Source organism: Panthera leo, chromosome B3 (genome assembly GCF_018350215.1).
Source record: "Panthera leo isolate Ple1 chromosome B3, P.leo_Ple1_pat1.1, whole genome shotgun sequence".
Classification (NCBI taxonomy): Eukaryota; Metazoa; Chordata; class Mammalia; order Carnivora; family Felidae; genus Panthera; species Panthera leo.
Window position 1 is genome coordinate 106,343,968 of NC_056684.1, and position 24,462 is coordinate 106,368,429.

The 24,462-nt window shown below is 36.0% G+C and overlaps 1 protein-coding gene across 4 annotated transcripts in view; it reads left to right on the top strand.

Annotated features, from left to right (window-relative positions):
• LRRC9 (leucine rich repeat containing 9) overlaps positions 1-24,462 on the top strand; it is a 112,460-nt gene that overhangs the window by 68,207 nt on the left and 19,791 nt on the right. For all 4 annotated transcript variants that reach the window (XM_042943393.1, XM_042943396.1, XM_042943394.1 and 1 more), the window contains exons 20-28: positions 1,861-1,995; positions 3,444-3,621; positions 5,647-5,867; positions 7,333-7,455; positions 11,594-11,724; positions 14,184-14,292; positions 14,976-15,115; positions 18,666-18,802; positions 23,359-23,576. In XM_042943393.1, coding sequence (XP_042799327.1) covers positions 1,861-1,995; positions 3,444-3,621; positions 5,647-5,867; positions 7,333-7,455; positions 11,594-11,724; positions 14,184-14,292; positions 14,976-15,115; positions 18,666-18,802; positions 23,359-23,576 — 1,392 coding nt within the window. The remainder of the gene's footprint in view (positions 1-1,860; positions 1,996-3,443; positions 3,622-5,646; positions 5,868-7,332; positions 7,456-11,593; positions 11,725-14,183; positions 14,293-14,975; positions 15,116-18,665; positions 18,803-23,358; positions 23,577-24,462) is intronic.

Here is a 24,462-nt window from a genome sequence, read left to right on the forward strand (position 1 = left end):
ATCCTAAACATCTTTACCCTAGTTCTCTAGCTGTGTACTTCTTGTGAGGCATTTGAATATTAATTCCTTAATGTAATGTTTAATTTTGGATCCACTCAAAATGAAGGGAAGAAACTTTTTTGTTGATAAAAAAATATAATTAACTCCTGAAGAAGAGTTGGGGATTTATCCTACCAGAAATCAAAACTTACTAAAATCCTTTAAGACAATGTAGAGTTGGGACAGACCAATAGCACAGAATATAAAGACCAAATATAGAACCATACATACATGGAAACTTGATAAATTATAGAACTGCCTTTACAAACCAAGGAAGCTAGTCAATAAAAGGCACTGGGACAAGTGCGTTAAGACTTAACTGTAAAAGTCAAAATCAAAAATGTTTTAAAAGCAAAGAGCAGAGGGGCGCCTGGGTGGCTCAGTCAGTTAAGCATCTGACTTCGGCTCAGGTCATGATCTCACGGTTCTTGAGTTTGAGAGCATCGGGCTCTGTGCTGACAGCTCAGAGCCTGGAGCCTGCTTCGGATTCTGTGTCTCCCTCTCTCTCTGCCCCTCCCCTGTTCATGCTCTGTCTCTCTCTGACTCAAAAATAAATAAAAAACATTAAAAAAATTTTTTAAAAAGCAAAGAGCAGAGATTATCATTATGTCCTTGAATGAGGGAAGAATTCATTACACAAGAAACCAAGAGCATAAATATAAAAGACTGGATTTGTCTACTTTAAAATTAATTCAACTGTTCCTTAAAGGGCACACCATAAAGAAAGTGGAAAAACAAGCTACATACTGGGAAAAGAAATATGCAACATGTCTAACTAACAAAAGATGCTATTTGCATATCCTGAATATACCAGGAAAAAGACTGCCAATCAAACAGAAAAGTAGGCAAAAGGTGCTGGAGAGGAAATCAGAGCAGCCAAATAATAGGAAAAGATGCTCCATCACATTAGTATTCAAGGAAATGGACATTAAAACTGCATGAGATAACAATTTACAGCCACCAATTGGCAAAAGTTTTAAAGCCTGACACTATCAAGTTTTAGCAAAAATTTGAACTAAAAGTTACCATTGGTATAACCACTCTGGAAAACAATTTGGCATTATCTAGTAAGGCTGAATATATAGTTAACCCTATTACCTAGCAAGTTGTGTATATTCCAAAGAAACTCTTGCATGTATGCAGCAAGAGTCAAGAATATTCATAACAGCAGTGTGCAAAACTGAAATCAGCCCCAATGTTCACTGATGGGAGGATCGATAAGGAAATACTGTACAGCAATGACGTGTGAATGAACTACAGCTACGTGCAGCAGCCTAGATGAATGTCACGAACACGATGTTGAGCAAAAAAGTAAATCATAGAAGAATACATTTATATTATTCAATTTACAGAAGGTTCTAATATGTGTAAGATTAAATGATATATTGTTTATGGGCACAAACATAGGCCTATAAATAAAGCAAATGAATGGTAGATACAAAATTTGAGATTGTGGAGCATTGGTTGATTCACATGAGGTGAGTGATGGCTCTGGAGGGGAAGGAGAGGAAAAGGATTAGGATGGGGCACACAGGGAGCTTCCAGAGTGGGAGAAATATTCTAGCTCTGAAACTTGTTTAATGAATGGACTATATGGGTGTTTGTATTATAGCAATCTTTTATAACTATTATTTTGTAACGGTCTGCTAAAACAAAAAGTGAAATATATCTAGATATTGAGAACATTTTAAGGCAAAGAAAATGTCATATTTTAAAATTATTCATTGTGCCACTCAGCAAGGAAAAAGTACTTTTAACTATATATAAATGAACCTCTATATTCCATTTCCTTTATTCATCATGTGTTTTTTATTTTATTAGTTATCGCTCTTACGGCATTCTAGTACTAAAGAGGAGAGACCACGGACACTTAGTATATGGCCTTCTGCCAAAATTCTGACACAGATTTCAAAGTTGGGACCACATTTACATGTGAATGGGAACTGGTACTTGAAGGTAAAAATTAATTCTGTTTAACTAATATAAAAGCTTAATTTCAATTGATTTTTAAATTTTTTTTAACATTTATTTATTATTGGGAGACAGAGAGACACAGAGCATGAGCAGGGCAGGGGTAGACAGAGGGAGAGACATAGAATCTGAAGTAGGCTCCAGGCTCTGAGCTGTCAGCACAGAGCCCGACGTGGGGCTCGAACCCACAAACTGAAAGATCATGCATGACCTGAGCCGAAGTCAGTCGCTTAACCAACTGAGCCACCCAGTCACCCCAATTTCACTTGATTTTTAATCAGCTTTGGTCCATGTGTCTTAAAGAGGGCACAGATAGGTAAGGAGCAGAAAACCGTAAGAGCCAAAGTAAAATTAAACAGGGACGTCAAGTCATGAGTGGTAATGTCATGGGGACTAGGCCTTAATGGCAGTCACCATAGAGCTGGAGATTTAGGATAAGTGTATGCTACAAGACCAAAGGGTAGATTTTGATAATGGATCAAAATAAGCAAGCAAACTTTAGAGCACAGAACCAGAGATCAAGCCAAAATTTTGGGTGACAAGGTAAAAGAAATAAAGAATTCTGGCATGACACTAGGGGAACTGGTCACAATTCAGCCAAGGATAGAGCACCAACAGCTTCTTTTTGTTGCACAGAGCATCCTTATGCCTCTTGCCAAAGACTGAAACTGGGTTAAGAGAAGCTGACCCTCGAAAAGGGAAGAAATCAATGGCATTATTTTATGACAGGATATATACAGACATTTAGCTGTGATGCATGCCCAGTGACAGCTCTGCCTGACCCCACGGCGAGTTTTGGAATTAGAATGGCCCTTTAAATTTGTCCCAAGTTGGGCTGAGATGGCCAGGTCTTTATATCCTTCCATCATTGGATTTGGGCCAAACTGGGAAGGAGCATGACCTTGCGCAAGGCAGCTCTCTGCAGCTGAGGCTGTCCCTGAAGGAGCTGACAGCCGAAATCTTTCTGCCCACAGCACTCCCAGCAGCTGGGACAAGTTTTCCACTGCAGGGGAATCTGACACAGCACAGTGTCCATAAGACCATATAAGTCCCTCTTGGGGTTATAATCTTGTCAAATTTTACCCTTTTGTAAGTTTCACAATGTCTTCAGTTCCTGAAGGAATTCTTTTTTTTTTTTTTAAGTTTATTTATTTATTTTGAGAGAGAAAAAGTGAGCAGGGGAGGGTCAGAAAGGGAGAGAGACAGAGAATCTCAAGCAGTGCAGAGCCCACTGTGGGGCTCAAACTCAGGAACCATGAGATCACGACCTGAGCCAAAGTCAGACACTTAGCAGACTGAACCACCTAGTTGCCCCTGAGCCCCTGAAGGAAGTCCTTTGCTGTTACTTATTTGAATGATTTCGTTAGCCTTTTTTAACATTGAGTTTATTGATACCGAGTCAGAAGTAACATAAAATGTGAATTATTCTACAGATAACTGCTTTAAATTTAGATGGGCAACATCTCTTTGAAATCACAAATTTAGAAAAATTGGAAAATTTGAAATGGGCGTCATTCAGCAACAATAATCTCACTAAAATAGAAGGCTTGGAATCCTGTGTTAACTTGGAAGAACTCACGTTAGATGGAAACTGTATCTCAAAGATAGAAGGTATCTGAGAATTTTAAAATCTTAAAATATGAATGTTTAACTAACAAGAGCCAAAAAGGAAAATGTGGAGGACAGAATTTTTTAGGAGGAAGATGTCTACAGAAGTTCCAAGAAGGTTTGGGGCAGAGTGTTCCGAACACTTACTAGTGGGATCTGTGACCAGTCACTATATGTAATGAGCCCAGCTAGCTGACTTTCAGCTCTGACTTCTCTCTCCTCTCCTCTGTCCCACCTATAGCCAAACCTAGCACATTACAAACTAGAAAGTAATTAGTATCTGAATGAGAATGAATGAATGAATGAGGTGTGCTTTTGAAAAAGATAAAGCAGCCCAGTTGATTTTTCAAAGTATGGAATTAAGATTACCTTTGGAAATTTGAAGATTTCAACAAAAATGAAAACTACTCACTAGAGGTTGAAAGTTATCAAATGTACTATATCACCTTTTATAGGGATCCACATAAAGTACAATGAAGCAGCTTTACTAATTAATGTTGGGTATGCGCACACACACAAATATACACATTTATCTGGGTATAGAATATTTCTGGTTGTATGATGATTTCCATCGGCTAGAAAAGAGACTTAATTTATACTTTATTCACTTTTGAATTGCTGGATTATTTTTAGCACATGTGTGTACTTTTCCATAAAAGTAGAATATTCTATTTCAAAAAATTACATATGCAAAAGCAAGTATTAGATATCTTTAAAACAGTGTGTATAACATTCATTATATTTTATCTTGATGGCTCTTAACAATCTGCTTATAAAACCTGCTTGATCGTAAGAATCACTTGGGACGCTTATTGAATATATAGATTCACAGGCCTCTCCTTTGTAGATTTGAATTACGTAAACCTGGGGGTAGCTCAGACATCTCTCTTTAGAACCATCACTAGTCTCTTCCATTCTCACAAAATAGGGTGTTAGTTTTCCTTTGTATGTGTAACTGAAAACTGTTTCCAGTTTCCTTTTTATTTCCACCCATCAGCCCACTGAAGGGAAGAATCCTCCAACCTATATTTTTCCTATTACCCACTTTTCAGAGATGATAGTTTTACCTCACTAAGCTTTAACAAATATTTCTCTTCTTTTTTCAAGACACAGATAAGTTTAATGTCCATCTAAGGATTTTTTCTCTGATAGTGTTATCCCAACTTGCCCTAGATCAATTTACTCTCAGCTTGCATAGTCCCATGAGTAAGGCTGGTGTGAAAGGCCAGCATGGATAAAATGTCCTGAGAACCAATTATTTGCCAAAAGCTATAACTGACATATTTCAAATGCAATTCCACTTAATTCCATAACCCCTTAGAGGTAGATTTCAGTATGTGCTTTTTATGGATGAGGAAAATGAGGCACAGAGGTTACAAAGTTTTACATAATATACTTATGATCCCAAATCTAGTGGTTCTACGTTTGAAACCAACTCTGACTCCAAAGTTCTCTCTCATCTTTCAACTTGCACTATACTATCTGCAAAATACCTACAGCATATAGCATACTTAGGGGTTAGATTGTGGTGAGAGGTGGCATTTTCTCAAGTTCTGTCTTAAAGTAGTTTTAAGCATGCAAAGGTAGAATTAGGCCAAGTGGTTCTTTTCAATACAAATAATGCCACAATGAGGAATACTTTCCAAAGTGCTGTATCTACTCCCTTACCTTTAATGTTTTAAAATGGGGGGCTGGTGATGATTTTGAGCTTTGTGTTATTGTGATGGTGAAAATCTTAATTATATAATTTGAAGGTTATTTGAAAATGAAATTCAATATTTCCTACATAATACAGTCCCTTAATACCTAGGAAGACTGAGTCTACATAGAAATCCAAAATTGGAATTTAATATATTAGCTGGGACTTTATACACATTGTATCCTTCTTAAAAGTCAAAACAATGATAGTACTATAGAGTCTGTAAAGAGAAAATGTAAAGAGAAAAAGTAAAATGGCCAGCCAGTTATTTTTTAAACTAACTTTTCAGTGCTATCTGAATCATTTCTTGAATTTGCTTATTTTTCTAGGCATTTCCAAGCTGACTAAATTAACCCGCCTCAGCATAAATAATAATCTTCTCAATGGTCTGGAAAAACATACTTTTGATAACATGCTTCATCTTCACTCCCTTTCTCTTGAGAACAACAGAATTACTTCATTGAGTGGTTTACAAAAAGCTTTTACTCTGATTGAATTATACATAAGCAATAACTATATTGCTCTCAATCAGGAGATCTATAATTTAAAGGTGACTATCTCAGATGGTAATGTTTTTGTTTTTTAAAATATGTATGGTTTCTTTATATTATGAGCATAATGCATGTTCAATGTATAGGATTTGGAAAATACAGAAAAATGTAAAGAAAATAAAAATCAAGAATAAAAAAATAAAATCAAAATCAAAAAATAAAAATCAAGAATAACAAGGTTTACTGAATGTATTTGCATTCAATTTATGCGTATATAAAAACATATGTATATGTAACCATGTCCCCAAACTGATAACCTACTAGGACAATTTTTTTTTAGTACTCGAATAAAATACCCAAGCCCCATCCCTTCTAACTAGTGCCTTTCTCAGTATTTCCAAGGACTCCTCAACCGGTTGGGGAGTAAGTCTTGAACATTTCCTGTTCTCAGAGGAATTCTTGATTACTTCTCACTTACTTACTGGTTCTTACTGGAGACTCCCAACTCTTTCTGGCCAACTTTGCCCAGCTTTGTCCTCTTTAATTCTCCCAAAGAAACGTCTAAAACTACTGTATAACTGAAGTTTTGAAGGCTTTCCTAAAGGTTTGAATAAAATGGACGTTTACTACAGCACAGAATAGGAATTCACTTCAAATACATTGTGTGACTTAACTATTTCTAAAGTTCAATGGCCATTTCCTACCACTGGGATTCTCACGATGGCCTCTTTCCTTTTGCTGATATCATATTGCTAGGGCTTGATCTCCTACCAAAAACTTATGTCTGTTTCCTGTCTTTCCTTACTTTCAGCCTTCTCCCCATCCTATTCCACAAATATAACTACTTCTTCTAAAGCTGCAGAGGCAACCAAATCAATGGTAGCAGCAACAAAATAAACCATTTTACATTGTGAGACAGAGTAGTGTTACTCCCACTTGTCTTAACCTCTCCCAACCACATCTACTCCGGGCCGTTCCTGCACAACAAAGACACATCAAAATGTTCTAATAAAAACACATTTTCCCTTAAGATGAATTCTGCTACTCTCTCAAGATAGAAGTACATGGGTTTTATCCCTTATCAGAAGGCAGTATTTTTCATTCCTACTATATCTATATGCACACATGCATACTATTTAATAGGCCATTCTTCCATAAACAAAGTATATTATTTTAAACTTAGCAAAGTTCCCTCCAAGTCTTTACCACTGATAGATAATATATTTAGCAGCAGTGTGCTAAAAGAAAGAGATTCTGATCATGTATCACATATCACTGAAATATTGTACAAAATTAAAACTTACTGCTCTGAAAGGATAACTCTTGCAATAAAACGTGTACTTAAAGTACTGTAATCACTAAGAAATGATAGAGTAATTTGAATATTAAAATTCCAGGGTAGTTAAACTCTTAAGGGGAAAAATCTTGCTGGAGTAATACACATAATGTATATGTGTATGGATAGATACATAGAGATAGAGATACATAGATATATCTTTAAATTTATGTGTTTTTATTACCCAGGGTTTATGCAACCTGGTCATTCTCAACATGTATGGAAACATTATTGTATGGAATCAAGAAAACTACCGGTTGTTTGTAATATTTCACCTTCCAGAACTGAAAGCTTTGGATGGAATCTCCATTGTAAGTTGTTTTTATGACTCACAGCATTTGGTCCAGCCTGCATATTTATATATCCATTGGCCATCATCATTTTGAACATTGCCTTATCACTAGTATGATACTCAGACTTAGGTCTCTAAAGCACATTTTTGATCTGGGTTTTTAAATGTTCTCCTTTAGCCAATTTTCTTCTAAATTGAGATGGCAGAAAAGGGAAGATATTGCTTACATTTGCACCCATTGAATTCGATGCCTGACAAAAATAAAGAGTATAGGGACAGGACAGAAAAATCTGTTCTGGAGCTCTACCATTCTCTTGGGCCTAAAAACAGCTCCCTATTTCCTAGAAAAATACAGTTGTTAATATTTAAGCAAAATATATTTGAACAAAAAACTGGTATGTCAGTGTTATTAGTAAACCGTAAGTAAGGCGATGTTGCTGTCAGATGGAAGGTGTAAGTCCAAGCTCCCCCACTTGGCCTCTGTTGACAACCTGAAGGCATGTGCTTTATTAACTGCTAAGCTCACATTGCCCATTGGCCTCCACTGACTCATAAATGCTCCGCCATTATTACTGTGTGGAAATGGAACAGGCTCCCCAAATATTCTCTAGTAACATTTGTGTGTGGGGAGGGGGTGCATTACTGCTGGGAGAGGATGAAGATCCAAGCCACTTGCTCAGCAGGGGGATGATAGAGAGGTGCCTTATTACACTAGGACAAGAGTGGAAGACTGTGCGCCCATCTGCTTTTACAGGTGTAGATGGGACCACAATTTATGCCATGGGTTTGGCTGGAGTAGACCCTCTCTTGTCTAAAAATTTTCTGGCTTGTTAGGCTTCCCCTTTCCTACTCTTTTGACTATAGAGAACAGGCATTTGTGTGAATTTTTGTTTTCTCTGGTTGGCATTTCTGGGTTTCTGGTTTCTCCAGCACATAGTCCCGCATATAGGAGGCAAAAACAAAACCCAGTTGTAAAGGAAAACCCACATCTATGTGTTTCCTTTACTCTCACAATTCCCCATACTCACAACACTTCTGACACCAGATGTGTGGGTTTTCCACATATGAGCAATTCTCTGAATTCTGACACTATGTATCTGGAGACAGGATCAGATCCCACACGCTCAATCCCCCAGCACTGCCCCACCCCACTTCACAAGTCCAGATTGGTACCTATGCTTCTGACTAACCAGCTATCAATAGGAGGTTCCCATCACCCTCTCCTTGGGTTTGATTAATTTGCTAGAGCAGCTCCCAGAACTCAGGAAACAATTTGCTTACTAGATGACGGATTTATTATAAAAGGATATAACTCAGGAACAACCAGATAGAAGAGATGCATAGGGCAAGGTATACAGGAGGGGGCATAGAGTTTCCATGCTCTCTCTGAGCAAACCACATTCCCAGCACCTCCACGTGTTCACCAACCTGGAAGTTTTCTGAGGCCCCTTCTTTGGGGTATTTATGGAGGCTCTACTATGTAGGCATGGCTGATTAAATGACATTGGTGACTGATTCAACCTCTAGCCCTTCTCCCTTCTCCACAGGTCAGGGAGTAAGAGTAAAAGTTCCAACCCTCTAATTGTAGTTGACTCCCCTGGAAAACAGCCCCCATCCTTAAGGACTTTCTAAAAGATACCCTTTAACATGAACTCAGGTGTCGTTGAAAGGAGCTTGTTATGAATAACAAGACACTGCTTTCACCTTTATAGCTCTGAAGCAATTTCAGGAACTGGTGTCAGAAAACCAAATATTATAGCAAAACATGCCCCTATGTCTCTTATATAGGAAATCACAAGGGCTTTAGGAGCTATGTGCCTAGAACAATGGATGAAGACCAAATAAATATTTGTTATTGTATATTTTTTAATGTTTATTTATTTTGAGAGAGAGAGAGAATCCCAAGCAGTCTCCATGCTCAGTGCAGAGCCCCACATGGGGCTTGATCCCACAAAGTGCGAGATCATGATCTGAGCTGAAACCAAGAGTTGGACACTCAACCGACTGACTCACCCAGGTGCCCCTATATTTATTACTATAAATCACATTATCATAGTACATTCCCTGATTTTTGATCCTATCATTTATAGCAAAATGATCATAAAATTCAAAAAACACTGTCATATTACTATAATCTCATTTAGTCATTATCCAGTTTGTAATCATATGAAAATGTCTCCCAGGGTGAAGCCACTCAGATTTGCAAGCTTTCATTGGATACCTTTTCAGATTCCACAAGCAGGAGTGGTATCAGAAAACAGCTTCCCCTTTTCAGGCAACTGATATAATTATTTAAGAGACATTATCAGGGCACCTGGGTGGCTCAGTTGGTTGAGCATCAGACTCGTGATTTCAGCTCAGGTCATGGTCTTGCAGTTCGTGGGATCGGCCTCTGCTAATTGCATGGAGCCTATTTGGGATTCTCTCTCTCCCTCTCTCCCTCTCTCCCCGCCCCCCCCCCTCAAAATAACTAAACAAAGATTTAAAAAAGACAAAGAGAATATCATCTCTTGCTCTGAGCCTCTTTTGAAGTGTTAATGTAACATTGGATTTCCCTCATTACATAACTTACTTATTAATTTCTTTACCCATAACTGCTATTTCTCCTTCTCTCCATTTATACCCAAATTTTCCCCCTTTGGAAGGGACAATAGGCTGGGCCACTGTGCTGGCCTAGATTGCAGACAACAATACTAGTCTAGTAAGTGCATCCCCCTCAGTCAGATGGGGTGAGATTATACAGGTGCAGGACTGATCAGCTATTTTTGCCCCCCAGACAATACAACTAACATTCACTGTTAACCCCAATTTTGCCAGATGGGGTGAAGACAAAGCCCACCCCCATCAGGCCTTTAAGAATTTTAACATAAAGTTTAAAAACATAGTTGTAGTTTCTTGCTTAGGAATCATCCCTGTTTCCAGCCATAGTCCCTGATCAGGTAGGAAATAAAAGTTGAGGTGATGTGGAGAAAAATAAAAAGGATAGTGGTATATGAGCATCACCTTCCCTTAGCAAGGATTGCATAGTCACACCAGCATCCTTCCCCAGAGCCACCAGAAAAACAGAGAAGTCTATCCACTGGGGATAGCTTTAGCCCCACTCATGTTCACACTGAGTGTGAGCACTCTCGTAAAGGCATATAAATCAGCTCTTCATATTTTATCTTCTTGCTTTAGACAACTGGCGTTTTAACTGCCCATTCCAATTCTCTATCGAGCTATTACTCTTGAGTAGGATATCTTACTGCCCACTGTTGGACATTATGAGCTGTCAAGTGTGCTCCTTGGTCTGAAGAAAGAACAGTCAGCTGTCTAAATTGGCATGATATCTTCTGTCTCTGTTCTTTTACAGCACTCTGAGCATTTGCATTTACCAGTGGGTAAGCAAAACCCAGTCCGGAGTCAGTATCTATTTCTGTCAAGACTCTCTTGTAGCCCATTAGGGCTACCAGAATGAGTCTGACTTGCCAAGTTTGTTCAAAGTCTTCCCACCAGGGAAATCTGCCACATGGCCATCTGCAGTCTCTGTCCCTTTTGCTGGCAGAAAAAACAGTTCTTATTGGTATTCTGTGCCTCAGAGGGTGCAAGATAAAGATGTCTAGATTCAGTCCATCTCTGCATTGCTGTAGACCCCCAGTATTCACCTATTTCACAAACCCAGGTGGCCACCTTAAGTGAGCATATGGGGATATCTGCTTGTCAAATCCAATCACCTTTCAAACCTGGAAGGGAGTTCTGATGGGCATCAATGTGTCCTACTTTAATGTACTCCTCAAATTTCCATAGGGCCATGCCCCATATGGGCATCTTTTAATAGGCCAGTTTTCCACTGCTCTTCTGCCTAACCATATGGCCAGGCCAGGAACAGTGGATAAAGGCCAAATATATATTTCTTATGATAAATCACAACAATAGACCAGCAGACTCACCACAGCATCATTCCTCAGTCCCAAGGGCCCTAGCTGGTCTGCCTTCTTGTCTGCGCCTTTCAGTCTCCTTATATTTATTTTCTATATAATGTATAGGAGTTTTTGCTGTATTTAGTGGGAGGAATAGGGAGAAGTGAGTCCACTCCATTTCGACCTAAAACCAAAGAATTAATATCATTTAGTCATCTGTAAGAGAAGACATCACTTTCTAAATGTCCTTATATGTAGGAACCACCAGAGACTGAGTGTGCAAAAGACTTGTTTGGTGGCAGACTTACTTCTGACATGATTGCAGAACGACAAGGACATTCAAACTTCACCCAAATGCAAGAACTCAGTTGGACTTCATCATCCATCAGGTGCAATCATTTTATTATATGCTTTTTGATATAATTAAATATGCAATTATTGTAATTATCTAAGGTTTTTATTCACCTTATCCAAATATAACTAATAATTCAGAAAATCATCTTCCCTACTTCAAAATCTCATGCTAATTTCACCACTCATTAAAGTGCATTATCACACACTATGGTTTAAAATGTCAGCAATCTAAGACATTCTATGTCTTCTTCTCTAATAACCAAGCTTTTAAAATTAGACTAGACTAGGTTTGCTCCTCACATATGACTTTAACCCAGTGAAATCTGACTTTTAAAGCTACCATTCTTCTGATGTTCTTCTTCTCACTGTCCTCCTGGCAAATAATCCTTTTCTCTCCTCTCTTTTTCTTATTCTGCACTCTTCACAGACATCTTTAGCCATAATTTTAATTTGTGATGATGATCCTTTAAATTTAACCAAAACCTGAGCTCTTTACTTGAAAATTCAGTTGCTCTTTAGATAGCATCTAGAAGACAACATTCATCTGTTGTCACCCTAGCCAAAAATCTAAAGGTCATTTCTCTCTCCTTTGTCCTCCATTTATAATTGATCTCCATGCTCTACAGAGTCCATATTATAAGTATGTCTCATAATTCCCCTCTTCTTTCTGTAGTCACTACCTTTGGCCTAGGTTGGGACATGAACTATTTTAGAAACTCTCTTGATGATAGTTTTGGGTTTTTGTCTTATATAACCTTTCCTGAAAATCCATACCACCTTCTAAGATGCAAGTTTTATCAGGTCACTTCCCTTCTTAACATTGTTCAGTGGCTTTCCACTGTCTATAGTAAAATGTAAAATCCCTTTGGATGGCATAGAAGACTCATTCTATTTGTATCTCTTATAACCCTTACCTTCACTGCCCATTACTCTTTATACTCCAGAAATTCTAAAATATTTTAGTTCCTTAATCTCAATCACAAGATGCTGTTTCACATTTCTGTCTTTGCTTATGCTTGTTCTGCTAGCTGGAACTCTTTTTCTAATTGCCTGACAAATGCTTATAAATTCTCCAAGGCTCATTTGAAGGCTCCACTGTGTGCTGACTTCCCCAGATAGGTTTTTTTTTCTCCCTAATATTCCATTACATCTAACTCTATTATATCATTTTTCCTTTTTTATTTTAATTTTTCTGGATCCCATTTCATGAGGACAGAGACAGTATCTTTTCATATTTGTTTTAGCTTTTCCAAATACATTGTCTGCACTTAGAAAATACTAATTAAAATATGTTGAATGAATGATTTATTAATGGATAAAAGTATGCCATAATTATAACTACAGGGTTTAGGATTTGTTTAAAAAAGTAGTTAGGTTCTCAACAATAGCCAAATTATGGAAAGAGCCTAAATGTCCATCAACTGATGAATGGATAAAGAAATTGTGGTTTATATACACAATGGGGTACTACATGGCAATGAGAAAGAATGAAATATGGCCCTTTGTAGCAACGTGGATGGAACTGGAGAGTGTGATGCTAAGTGAAATAAGCCATACAGAGAAAGACAGATACGTTTTCACTCTTATGTGGATCCTGAGAAACTTAACAGAAACCCATGGGGGAGGGGAAGGAAAAAAAAAAAGAGGTTAGAGTGGGAGAGAGCCAAAGCATAAGAGACTCTTAAAAACTGAGAACAAACTGAGGGTTGATGGGGGGTGGGAGGGAGGGGAGGATGGGTGATGGGTATTAAGGAGGGCACCTTTTGGAATGAGCACTGGGTGTTGTATGGAAACCAATTTGACAATAAATTTCATATATTGAAAAAAATAAAATTAAATAAATAAATAAATAAATAAATAAATAAATAAATGTAGTTAGGGTAACATAATTTAGCCTTATGCTCTTCTCTATTAAGGCTCAAAGGACCAAGAAAGCCATGGACTAGGAATCAAACATATTTTTAACTACCAAAGCATTCTTGCAAAGTGGAATGCCATAAAAGTTTTCAGGAGATTGCATAGAAAACTCTTTTTTCAAAGACCTCACCTGCTTTCTTTCCCCTTTTCTTTCCCATCTCTAATGTATTCCTGGAATTTTAGAAATAATGTGTTTCACATATATCCTCTGCAGTTTATAACCTGAAAATCTTACGATTTACTATATCAACTTCACTACAATTTCATGAATATGTATGTAAATTTATAAAGAAATAGGGATGTTTACTTTAAAAGTTGCTTTGTGATAGTGCTATGTTTATGTGGTAATAGACATGATTTTTAAAGCATTCAAATTCTGTGTCATTTTCTTACATAAATGTCCAACAAAAACATGTATTTATCCAATTATTTAACCCATTCATTTTACACTAAGGCAATTATTTTTCATAGCACTTGTCAGATAGAGGCATTTTTTTCATGTTTTTGGGATTGTACATGAATGATTCACCTATATAATTTTCCTATCAAAATTATGAATGTATTTATCTCAATTCAGAACTGTGGATTTGATTCCAGTTGACCAATTTAGAAATGTATGTAATGTGAATCTACAAAACAATAATCTCACCTCATTCAGTGGATTAATCTATCTGCCTAATGTGAAGGTGAGTCACTCACAGATTTTACTTTTTTCTTTCAAGGTTTTCAGTGTGAGTTGTAATCTTATTTACTTTGGGTTCAAATATATTTTTGTGTTATTAAAGAAATTATTCCTAAAATTTTTTTTCACCAAGCAAGAGAAAGTACTACTTCCAAAATTATTTTGGTTGACCTCAGTTTTATGTGATTGTCTTATAAGCAGTAAATCTTCCTCTGCAGTAGGAGACGGGATAGAAGGGTGCCTCTACAGTGTGGGTATGGAATGAAATTGGAGGACACTGAGGTTCTCAAAGCAGCCTTATTGCCTCCTGTCTTATAGCTTTGGCTGAGCCATCTACAAAAGCCTTTTAAAAATAGGGAAGTGGTGATCTCTCCAACTAAACAATTGTTTCATCTATATCGGGCTTGGAGAAATCAGGAGTGCAGATTGAGAAGCTTGAGCAGCTTTCTGGGGTCTCCATTATTTATTTGAAATATTGTCATTTCTTAGCAAGTCATATTATTCAAAAAAACACATTCAAAGCTAAATACAGACCATTTGTACCATTTTAACACTGATATATTATTATACTATGTTGTATAATCCATTACATCTTAATAGTTTTTAGGATGTTGATAATCTCAAACTAAAGATATATATACAGCATTCATATTTGAACATCTGATTAATAAGGTATTCTTTCTGTAGGTCTTATGCCTCAACTATAATCATATTGAATCAATCATGCCCAGACTAAAACCTCAGACTCACTTGACCAACAGACAGCTACTCTACCAGAAAGTGCCTTCCAGTGGCTATGGACAACAAGGAACTTCAAAAATAAACAGGTACTATTCTTTTTCTCACAATTATATACAATATTTGTTGGGAGTTTAAAAAGCAGTAAGTCACATTAGTGATAGCAGTAACGTACATTTTTCTTACTTGATACTTATTTTATAGCTACATGCCAATAATAAATGTCACAAATAAAAAGATACTCAAAATAGCCCTTTGTCATTGCTTTTTCCCTGCTTCCAACATTTCATACCCATTATATAAAAAAAGAAAATGAAGAAATGTTGTATGATTAATGTGTTTTAAATTGAGATACAATTCACATAGCATAACACTCACTCTATGTACAATGCAGTGTTTATTTTAGTATATACACAAAGTTATACAACTACAATGCAACCTCCATCTAATTCCAGAGCGTTTTCATCACCCCACAAAATAACTCCTTCCTTACCCAGTAGCATGAACTTAGGTTTCTTGTAACTTTTGTTCTGTTTGTGTTTCTAAATAATTCACCCGGTCACTTAATGCCCCAGCACCAATGGAAAAGATACTTTATAAAGAAAATGAGGACATACCTCCCACCTTCCTACACATTTTTGGTAGAACGTGAAGATATATATCCAAGACAAAATACTTTCATTCCAGTTATCCTAATGAAGAGTATTCCTAGTGTTTTCATCTATATTTATTGAAGTATAATTTACATATAATAAAACTCTCCAGGTTAAGTGTACAGTTTCATGGGTTTTGACAAATGTATTCAGTCACGTAACCATTCCTTCAATGGAACTATTCCCATCCCAGAAACTCGTATCTTGTTATAATACCCTCCCCCCCACCCCCCCCCCCCCACACACCCTAGGTCCTGGAAACAACATTGATCTGCTTTCTATCCCTATAATTTTGCCTTTTTCTAAAATTTCATATGATTACAATCGTATAGTAAGGAGTCTTTTGTATCTGGCTTCTTTCACTTAGCATAATTCTTTTGAGATTCATCTATGTAGTTGCAAGTGTCAGTAATTCATTTCATTTTACTGCTGTGTTGTATACCATCATATAGATTATATGACAGTTGTTTATCCATTTTTTGTGTTCTTTAATCTATTTTGGGATATATTAAGATCAAAGACAATATAATCATCTGTTAATCTGTAAGAGCAAAAAAATATGGAGGGTATAGATAGAAAAATCCCCAGAATAATCTTATTTTTTTATTCATTTATTATTGATGAGCCATGGGGTTGTTTCCAGTTTGTGGTTAGTTTGATCAAAACTGCAATGAACATTTCATTTATACACATCATTTATATTGGGGGCTATTCGTATTTTTCAACAACTTTACTGAAATACAGTTTACATACCATATTCACTCATTTTAAGTGTATAATTTTTACTAAGTTTGTAACTGTGCAACTATCACCGCAACATACTTTTAGAACATTTCCATCACACACCAGAAATATCCATCATTGTCCATTTGCAGCCAGTTCCCTTTCCCACCTCTAGCTCTAAGAAACCATTAATCCATTTTCTATAGAGTTGTGTTTTCTAGACATTTCCTATAAATAGAATCATATAATATGTAGTCTTTTGTATCTGACTTCTTACACTTAGCATAATATTTCTGAGGTTCAGCATGTATTCATAGTTCATTCCTTTCTAAGGCTGAATATGTTAGGTATTCCATTGTATTGCTCTGCCACATGACGTTAATCCATTCAATAGTTGATGGACATTTGGATTGTTTATACTTTGAGGCTAGTATTAATAATGCTGCTAAAACATTTGTGTAGAAGTATTTGCAAGCACTTGTATTTTTCTCTTGGGTAGAAACCAGAGTGAAATTCTGGGTCATAGAGTAATTTCATGTTTAACTTTTTAAGAAAATGCCAGAACTGGTTTCCAAAGTGGTTGCGCCATTTTACATTACTGAAAACAGTTTATGAAGATTCTCATTTCTCCACATCCTCACCAATACTTGTTATTGTCTTTTTTATTATAACCATTCTAGTAGATTTGAAGTGGTATCCCATTCATTTATAAGCATTTTCTGTCAGTGACTTGGTTTTTCATTTTCTTAGATGGTGTCTTTTAAAGGAATTTAAATTTTGATAAAGTCCAACTTACCAACTTTTTCTCCTACAGATAGTGATTTTGGTGTTGTATCTAACAACTCCTTGTCTAATCTAAGGTCACAAAGATTTTGTCATGTTTTATTCAAAAAGGTTTATGTTTTTTCTCTTACATTCAGGACACATTTCTCATACATTTGTGCATGTTATGAGGTAAAATGTTAGTTCTAAATTCATCATTTTACATGTGGACATCTATTTGTTTAAGATACTACCCGTGGGGCATGTGGGTGGCTCAGTCGGTTAAGCGAGTAACTCTTGATTTCAGCTCAGGTCATGATCTCACACTTGTGAGATCAAGCCCCAAGTCGGGCTCTGTGCTGGGCATGGACTCTGCTTAAGATTCTCTCTCACTCTCATCCCTTGCCCATGCAAGTGCTCTCTCCCCCCCCCCAAAAAAATAAATAAATAAAATAAAATAAAATAAAATAAAATAAAATAAAATAAAATAAAATAATAAAAATAAATAAAATACTACCCTTTCCCCCACTGAATTGTCTTGTTACCTTTGTTGAAAATCAACTGACCATAACTGTAAAAGTTTATTCCTGAACTCTAAATTATATTCCATTGATCTGTCTCTCCTTTTGCCAGTACCAGACTGGTTTGATTACTGCAACTTAAAAGTTTTGGTGTCATAGATTTTAAGTCCTCCAACTTGGTTCTTTTTAAAGATTGTTTTGGATATTCTGAGTTCTTCACATTTCCTTATAAATAACCATCTTAGAATAAGATGTTTGTTTTTTTTTTTCTGGGGGGAGAAATCTGCTGGATTTTTGATGCAGATTGCCTGGAATCTATTAATCATTTTGAGGAAAACTGCCATTTTAGTAACATTGAGCCTTCTAATCAATAAACATTGAATATTTCTCCACTTATATAGATCTTTAATTTATCTCAGCAATGTTTTGTAGTTTTCTGTGTATATATTTTATGTTGCTTTTGTTAAATTTCTTCTGAAGTATTTTGTTCTTTTTTATTCTATTGTGAGTAAAATTCTTAATTTCGTGCTCAGTTTATTGATGACATGTAGACATTCAGTTAATTTTTAATACTAATTTTTATCTTCTGATCTTGCTGAACTCATTTATTACTGCAATAATAGTTTTTTGGTGGATTCCTTAGGATTTCCTAAATACAAAATCATGTCATCTGAGAATAAAGACGGTTTTATTTATTCTTTTCCAATCTGAATGCATCTTTTTTTCTTGCTTGATTGTGCAGGCATTTGCTTTTCATTTCAAGTAATTCTTTCTGTACTTTGTCTTTACTATATAAAAATAGTTTTTATTTTAAGAATAAAAAGTGATCATTATATAAAATACAAAGATAATATTATTTAATTCTGATATACTAGTAAATTTTTTTAAACTTCAACTTATAGTAAGTATATATCAGACTTTTTATGATATAGCTTGTTTGAAACTAAGTTTATGGGCTCAAACTTACATGTGTGTTTCAGAGATACAACAAACAGTGAAAATTTGCCTCCAATAATGCATAGTTTAGAAGTTCTTCATTTGGGCTATAATGGAATTTGTAATTTAATTCAGCTACAGCTTAATAGACTAAGAAATTTAAAATTCCTCTTTCTACAAGGTGAGTAGCAACACTGTCAGTGTGTTTATTATTAAAAATTGATTTGGTAATCCTGTTTTAATATGCAAATATTAGCATCAACATTTACGCAAAACAGATTGACAAAAATATTTAGTAATCGCTAATGGGTTTTTCTTGGGTTATTTACATAAATAATGTAAATGCAATATTCTAGGGCTAGAGAATACTGCATCTGTAGCCCTAGAAAATGCAATGTGCTGGCACTATGTATGGTATTACATCATAATTTATTTTATATCACAGTTCGGTTAAAAAACCAATAGAAAGTAACCAGTGAGAAATTCACAAGTAATTATTAAACCCAGAATTGGGCTAAGCACTAAGAAATATACAGAAACACTATATTATTTTAATTATATATAAGATCATTGCTCTAAAGCAATTTAAGATCTACCTGTGGCAATATACTGAAAGAAAGATGAATCAATTCTGAGTAACTATGCATTTCTAATTTAAGTGCAATAAGGTTAGAGAAAAGAGAAATTGAAACATATATGGGACTCTTTGAAAGACTGATAGAACTTAGATGGAAGGTGAACATGACCAAGAGTTTTGCAAGTAGTGGGGAGAAGAGTCTCAAGAGCACAACTGTGGTGTCTATGGACCAACACTTGAAAAGGGACCAACCTGATAAAAACAGAGTATGCAGTTCTCTGAGAGAGGTATGAAGCTTCTAAACATGATCAATTTGAAGTATAATGCTCATTTCGCAACTGAAAATGAGTAAGAGTTGTAAATCTTTAGAAAAGTAGAATGAGAAGAAAAAAACAGTTTGAAACATTAGTCTAACAATAATTATTTAATGGCACAGAAGAAAGGTTGGAGGATCCATCACTGAGACATGTGGGAAGATATCTGTATAGTTGATCTGAGTATGGTAACTTTTTTCTGAAAGACAGGCTTTTCTAGATCATATTTTTAAAAATTTAATGCATCTTTTTGCCTATCAAAGGTGCTTATGAGTTGCTTCAAGACCATGGAGACTTAACTTTAAAAGAACAAGAAACTGAGCACACCAATAACAAATTTTTTAAGATACACTGATGTACAAAAAAAAGCAAACAACCTAGCCCTGGAAAGTTTATTTTAATCTAAGAATATAAAAGGGAGTGTGTTCTCTTGCTGTGTCTAGCATGACAAATCAGAGTGGAGCAGCCTTATGCAGGAGGTGAGGCAGTTGACTCTGACAATAATGGCTACCATTAATTGGGTCATTAGGTAAAGTATTTGTTTGCATAGATTATCTCACAAAATCTACACAGCAATTCAACATGGTAAATAATTTTATATGCATTTTGCAAAAAAAGAAATTGAATCTCAGTGGGGTTAAATGATTTACCTAAGTTTGCACTAGTTAATGGTTTTCACCAGTGAATGGTGTCAAACACAGCTCTGTCTGATTCCAAAGCACATGCATTTTCTATCCACACAAAAGACATAGTAAGGGTTTGGGCTGGAGTCGTGTCAGTGGGAAGGGTGAGTAAAAGGTGACTCCAAAATACATTTTAAAAGAAGGAAATATTAGGACTCACTGACTAATTAAACATATAAGGAGATGAAAAATAGTTCAAGAGGTTTTCATGATTTCATTAGGAGACTGGGAAAAAGGAGGTACTAAAGCTAGATAAAGTCATTGTGAAAGGCTGCTACTTTGTAGTAAGGAATGATCAGGTTGTGTTATGACAATTTTGAGATGTAAAAATGGAAACTTTCTCAAGCAGTAGTAATGGACCACAAGTCAAGACTAAAAATTATACCAAAGGAGGTGACAAGTGGAGTCATAAGTGTATGTGCTTACTTAGGAAGTAAACACAGAGAAAGAATAAAAGGCCAAAAGAGATGTGGAGACACCCCCTCCCCTTATATACATCCCACTAATCCCCTGACCCAGCATTAAGAAGGCTGGAGAAATAAGACCCAGTAAAGCAATCATATAAGAAATGTTGAAAGAAAACCAAGAAATGCAGACCTTAGGCCATTTTTTTTAAGTAGGCTCCACACCCAACGTGGGGTTTGAACTTATGACCCTGTGATCAAGAGTCACATGATCTACCAGCTGAGCCAGCCAGATTTCCCAAGAAATATAAACTCTAAATATCAGAAAAAGAAAGGATGAACAGCCTCAAAGTCAAATGATAGGAAGAATAAGGTCTTTGAAAAAAATACTGAATGTAGAAACTGGATTAAACAAAAAGAACAACATTGGTAATTGTCAGATCAGATTTGTAAACATGCAAAGAGCAATAATCAAAGTGAAAACAATGTAGAGGGAAGTGGTTGGATGGGCAGTGAAGATAACAGAGGTTGCATACTTGAGGAGCTTGTCCCTAAAAAGCAGGTAAGAGGTCAGAAGGTGGCTAGTGAAGTTATGAGCATATTTGGAGGTTTATAAAGAGGTGAGTTAGGTTAAAGACTGAACAGGAGGAGATGATTCTGAGATCAATCAAAGGGAGTACACAAATAAAAGCAATGATAAGATGAAGCCTGGCCAGGGTCCACAAGAGAGAGATTATGAACCAAACTTTCACCTGTTATGTTAAATTTGCAAGAAGATGAGGAAGGTGAATCTTGGGGGAAGGGCAGAGTGAGGCTGTACGGTAGCAAGTTAGAATCTTAAGGATTAGGAGTCAAATTTATTCTAAAATATAACTATTTAGTTGAATAAGCGTGAGTTTTTCAAACAATGGTTAATGTTCCTAGTTAAAGAAATGTAAGATCCCTGAAATCACATTCAGCATAGTTTGGGAGTTTTCTTTCTTAAATATGTTTAATGAGCCTTCTAAAATGAATCCTGGCCAAAAGTATGCTATGGCAGACATTATTCAGTACTTGAAGCTATCCCATAATGATTTTTATACCACTGGCCTCAAAATATCAAAGGTGACAGTCTAAATGCATAATTTCATGAAAGTAATATATTAACACAACTGAGTCTCTTTTCTCTATCTGACTTACATAAACTTCATTTACAAGCAAGACACTGGTAAAGTTTCAAAGTCTGTGATTTAGTTCTGTGAACAATTTTATTGAAGGCTGTGATGTTATAAATTTCTCTAAAGAATAGAACAAAATAAGGTAAATTTGCCATAGCTCACCAATTCTGAGACACCTGCTTCTTATTTTTTAACATATCTGAAATCTGACCATGCATTAATGGATAGCATGTCATAGTTTACCTAACCGAGTTTTTTTCTCTTAGTATACATAAAATACTGACCTATCTTGACAACTGTTATTGTCTTAAATTCAATGAAATACGTTACATTTCAAGAAGAATTCCAACATCATGGAATCACACGTTCAGTCATATGTTAGTTTGCTAGAGCTGCCATAACAAAGCACCACAGACTGGGTGGCTCAAACAACGTACTTATTTCCTCACAGTTCTAGAGATGAGAAGGGCAAGATCAAGATGTCAGCAGGGTTAGTCACTTCTGAAGGCCTCTCTTTTTGGCTTTTAGATGACTTCTTTTCAGATGGTTTTCCCTCTATGTGTATCTGTATCCTAATATCTTCTTATAAGGACACCAGTCATACTGGATTACAGCCCACCCCAATGACCATAGCTGCCTCTTTAAAGACCCTACCCCCAAACAGAGCCACATTCTGAGGTACTAGGGTTAGGACTTCCACATACAAATTTGGTGGCAGCGGGGAGGATGTCACAATTCATCCCATAACAAACAAGGAAGATGAACAGTGAATGAAATATAGTGTGGCATAATAGAAGCAGCATTGAGCTTAAAATGTAAAAGGTCTAGGTCAGGCCTGGTGTTGCCACTTTTATGTCCCTGTGCAAGTCACTTAATTCCTCTGACTCCCAGTTTTCTGATTATTAAAAAATAATATTTTCCCTGTCCCATTTTGAGACTCTAGTAGAAAACACATTTAAAAGCATTTTGTCAAGTCAAGGGTCCTCTCATTATCATTATTATTAATACTTACAAAGCTATCGATTGCTACAGTAGAGAGAAATAATGGGTTGTAAAGGATTGAGATTTTATAGAATGTAATGTTTCATTCATTTTTAATTTTTTAATGTGGCTGTGGTGCAAAAATATGTTGAGAAATAAATAACTGCATAATTAAGGTTTATTTTTCCAACTTAACACAACAAATTCATTTATTTTAAAAAATATTTAGATATACCTATTTGAGTACCCATTAGAAAAATCAGATATACTCAAGAAGTGTATCTTTTGCAGTGCTTTTTTGCAGTACTTTCATACATCTACTTTTGTCAATACCAACTATTTTAGCACTTAATTACTGAACAGACAGATTGGGTCAATTCAGTACATCGTATACTTCACATCTTGATCTCTCAAACGTAAAGGAAAAATTTTAGCAAATGTTATTTGATGATAATGCTACCTTCCCACAAACTGCACTTCTATTTCTCCTTGGAAATACGTTCCTTTTAGCATTTTACTTTTTAAAAAATCATTTGATAAAAAAATTTAAGTGAAGATAGGTAGACCTTTGTTCAAAAAGTTTGGGCTCACTTGACATTATCATAACTTCTCTTTCTTCAGGGAATGAAATCAGTCAAATTGAAGGGCTTGACAATTTAGTAGTCCTTCAAGAATTGGTAGTGGACCATAACCGCATCAGAGCATTTAATGACAGTGCCTTTGCCAAACCAAGCTCTCTGTTGGCACTTCATCTGGAAGAAAACAGGCTACGAGAGCTGAGCAAACTACAATCTTTGGTAAAACTTGAGAAACTCTTCCTAGGATATAATAAAATCCAGGTAACATATTTTTTTGTTATGAAATTACAAGACTTAGCTCCTCTGAACATAAAGCTTCCAAACACATCAATGAAAACTTTGCTACTGTGTTACTTATCATTTATATGCCATGTAAATACTCCATGAAGCGGAGACATATAAATAGTCTGTGATGCAAAGATGTCCACTCTGCTCCTAGATTTTAAACCCAACCAACCTTACATGTATCCACCTACTAAAAACAAGTTAGCTCTAAATGTTCTAAGGCTCCTCCAGCAGTCCCAAGAGATCTCTTTTGTTCTTGACTGCTCTTGTTCCAAGCTATTTATTTCCACATCTCAATCCCAGACTTCCTCTGGTTCTTTAAACTTGGCATATGTCCTTGGTCTACTTGATATTTGACTCAATTCCTGATAATGGACCTTGACCTGACTTTAATATTCCATCTCTACTGACTCAAGACTTTCTTATGTAAGGTCCTGCTTTAGTTTTACCTGTTCAGATTTCAACCTATCTCCAATGTCCTGTCCCAGTGAGCCTGACCAGACTCTCTGCCCAGACACAGTATGCAGATAAGAGGGTTGAAGGTATATATAACCTTATACAGCCCTAACATTTCTCTCAGTTCTTTGGTGATGATCTGTTAGCCCACCTCTTACCAATTTTACTGCTTTTGCCTATACCTCTAAGACAACCTCAAAAACAAAATAAAATGTGGATTGTCAGCCAAGAACAGAGACCAAGTATATCTTCCCCACATTTGATCAGTATATAGCATAGTGCCTGGTACATAGTAATTATGCAATCAATATTTGTTTGTGGCTCTACTTGCTACAGTTTAGAAAGTCTTTTCTATAGTGATATAAAAGCCTGTTCAAGGCTAGAAGGAAATCATGAGCACTGTCCT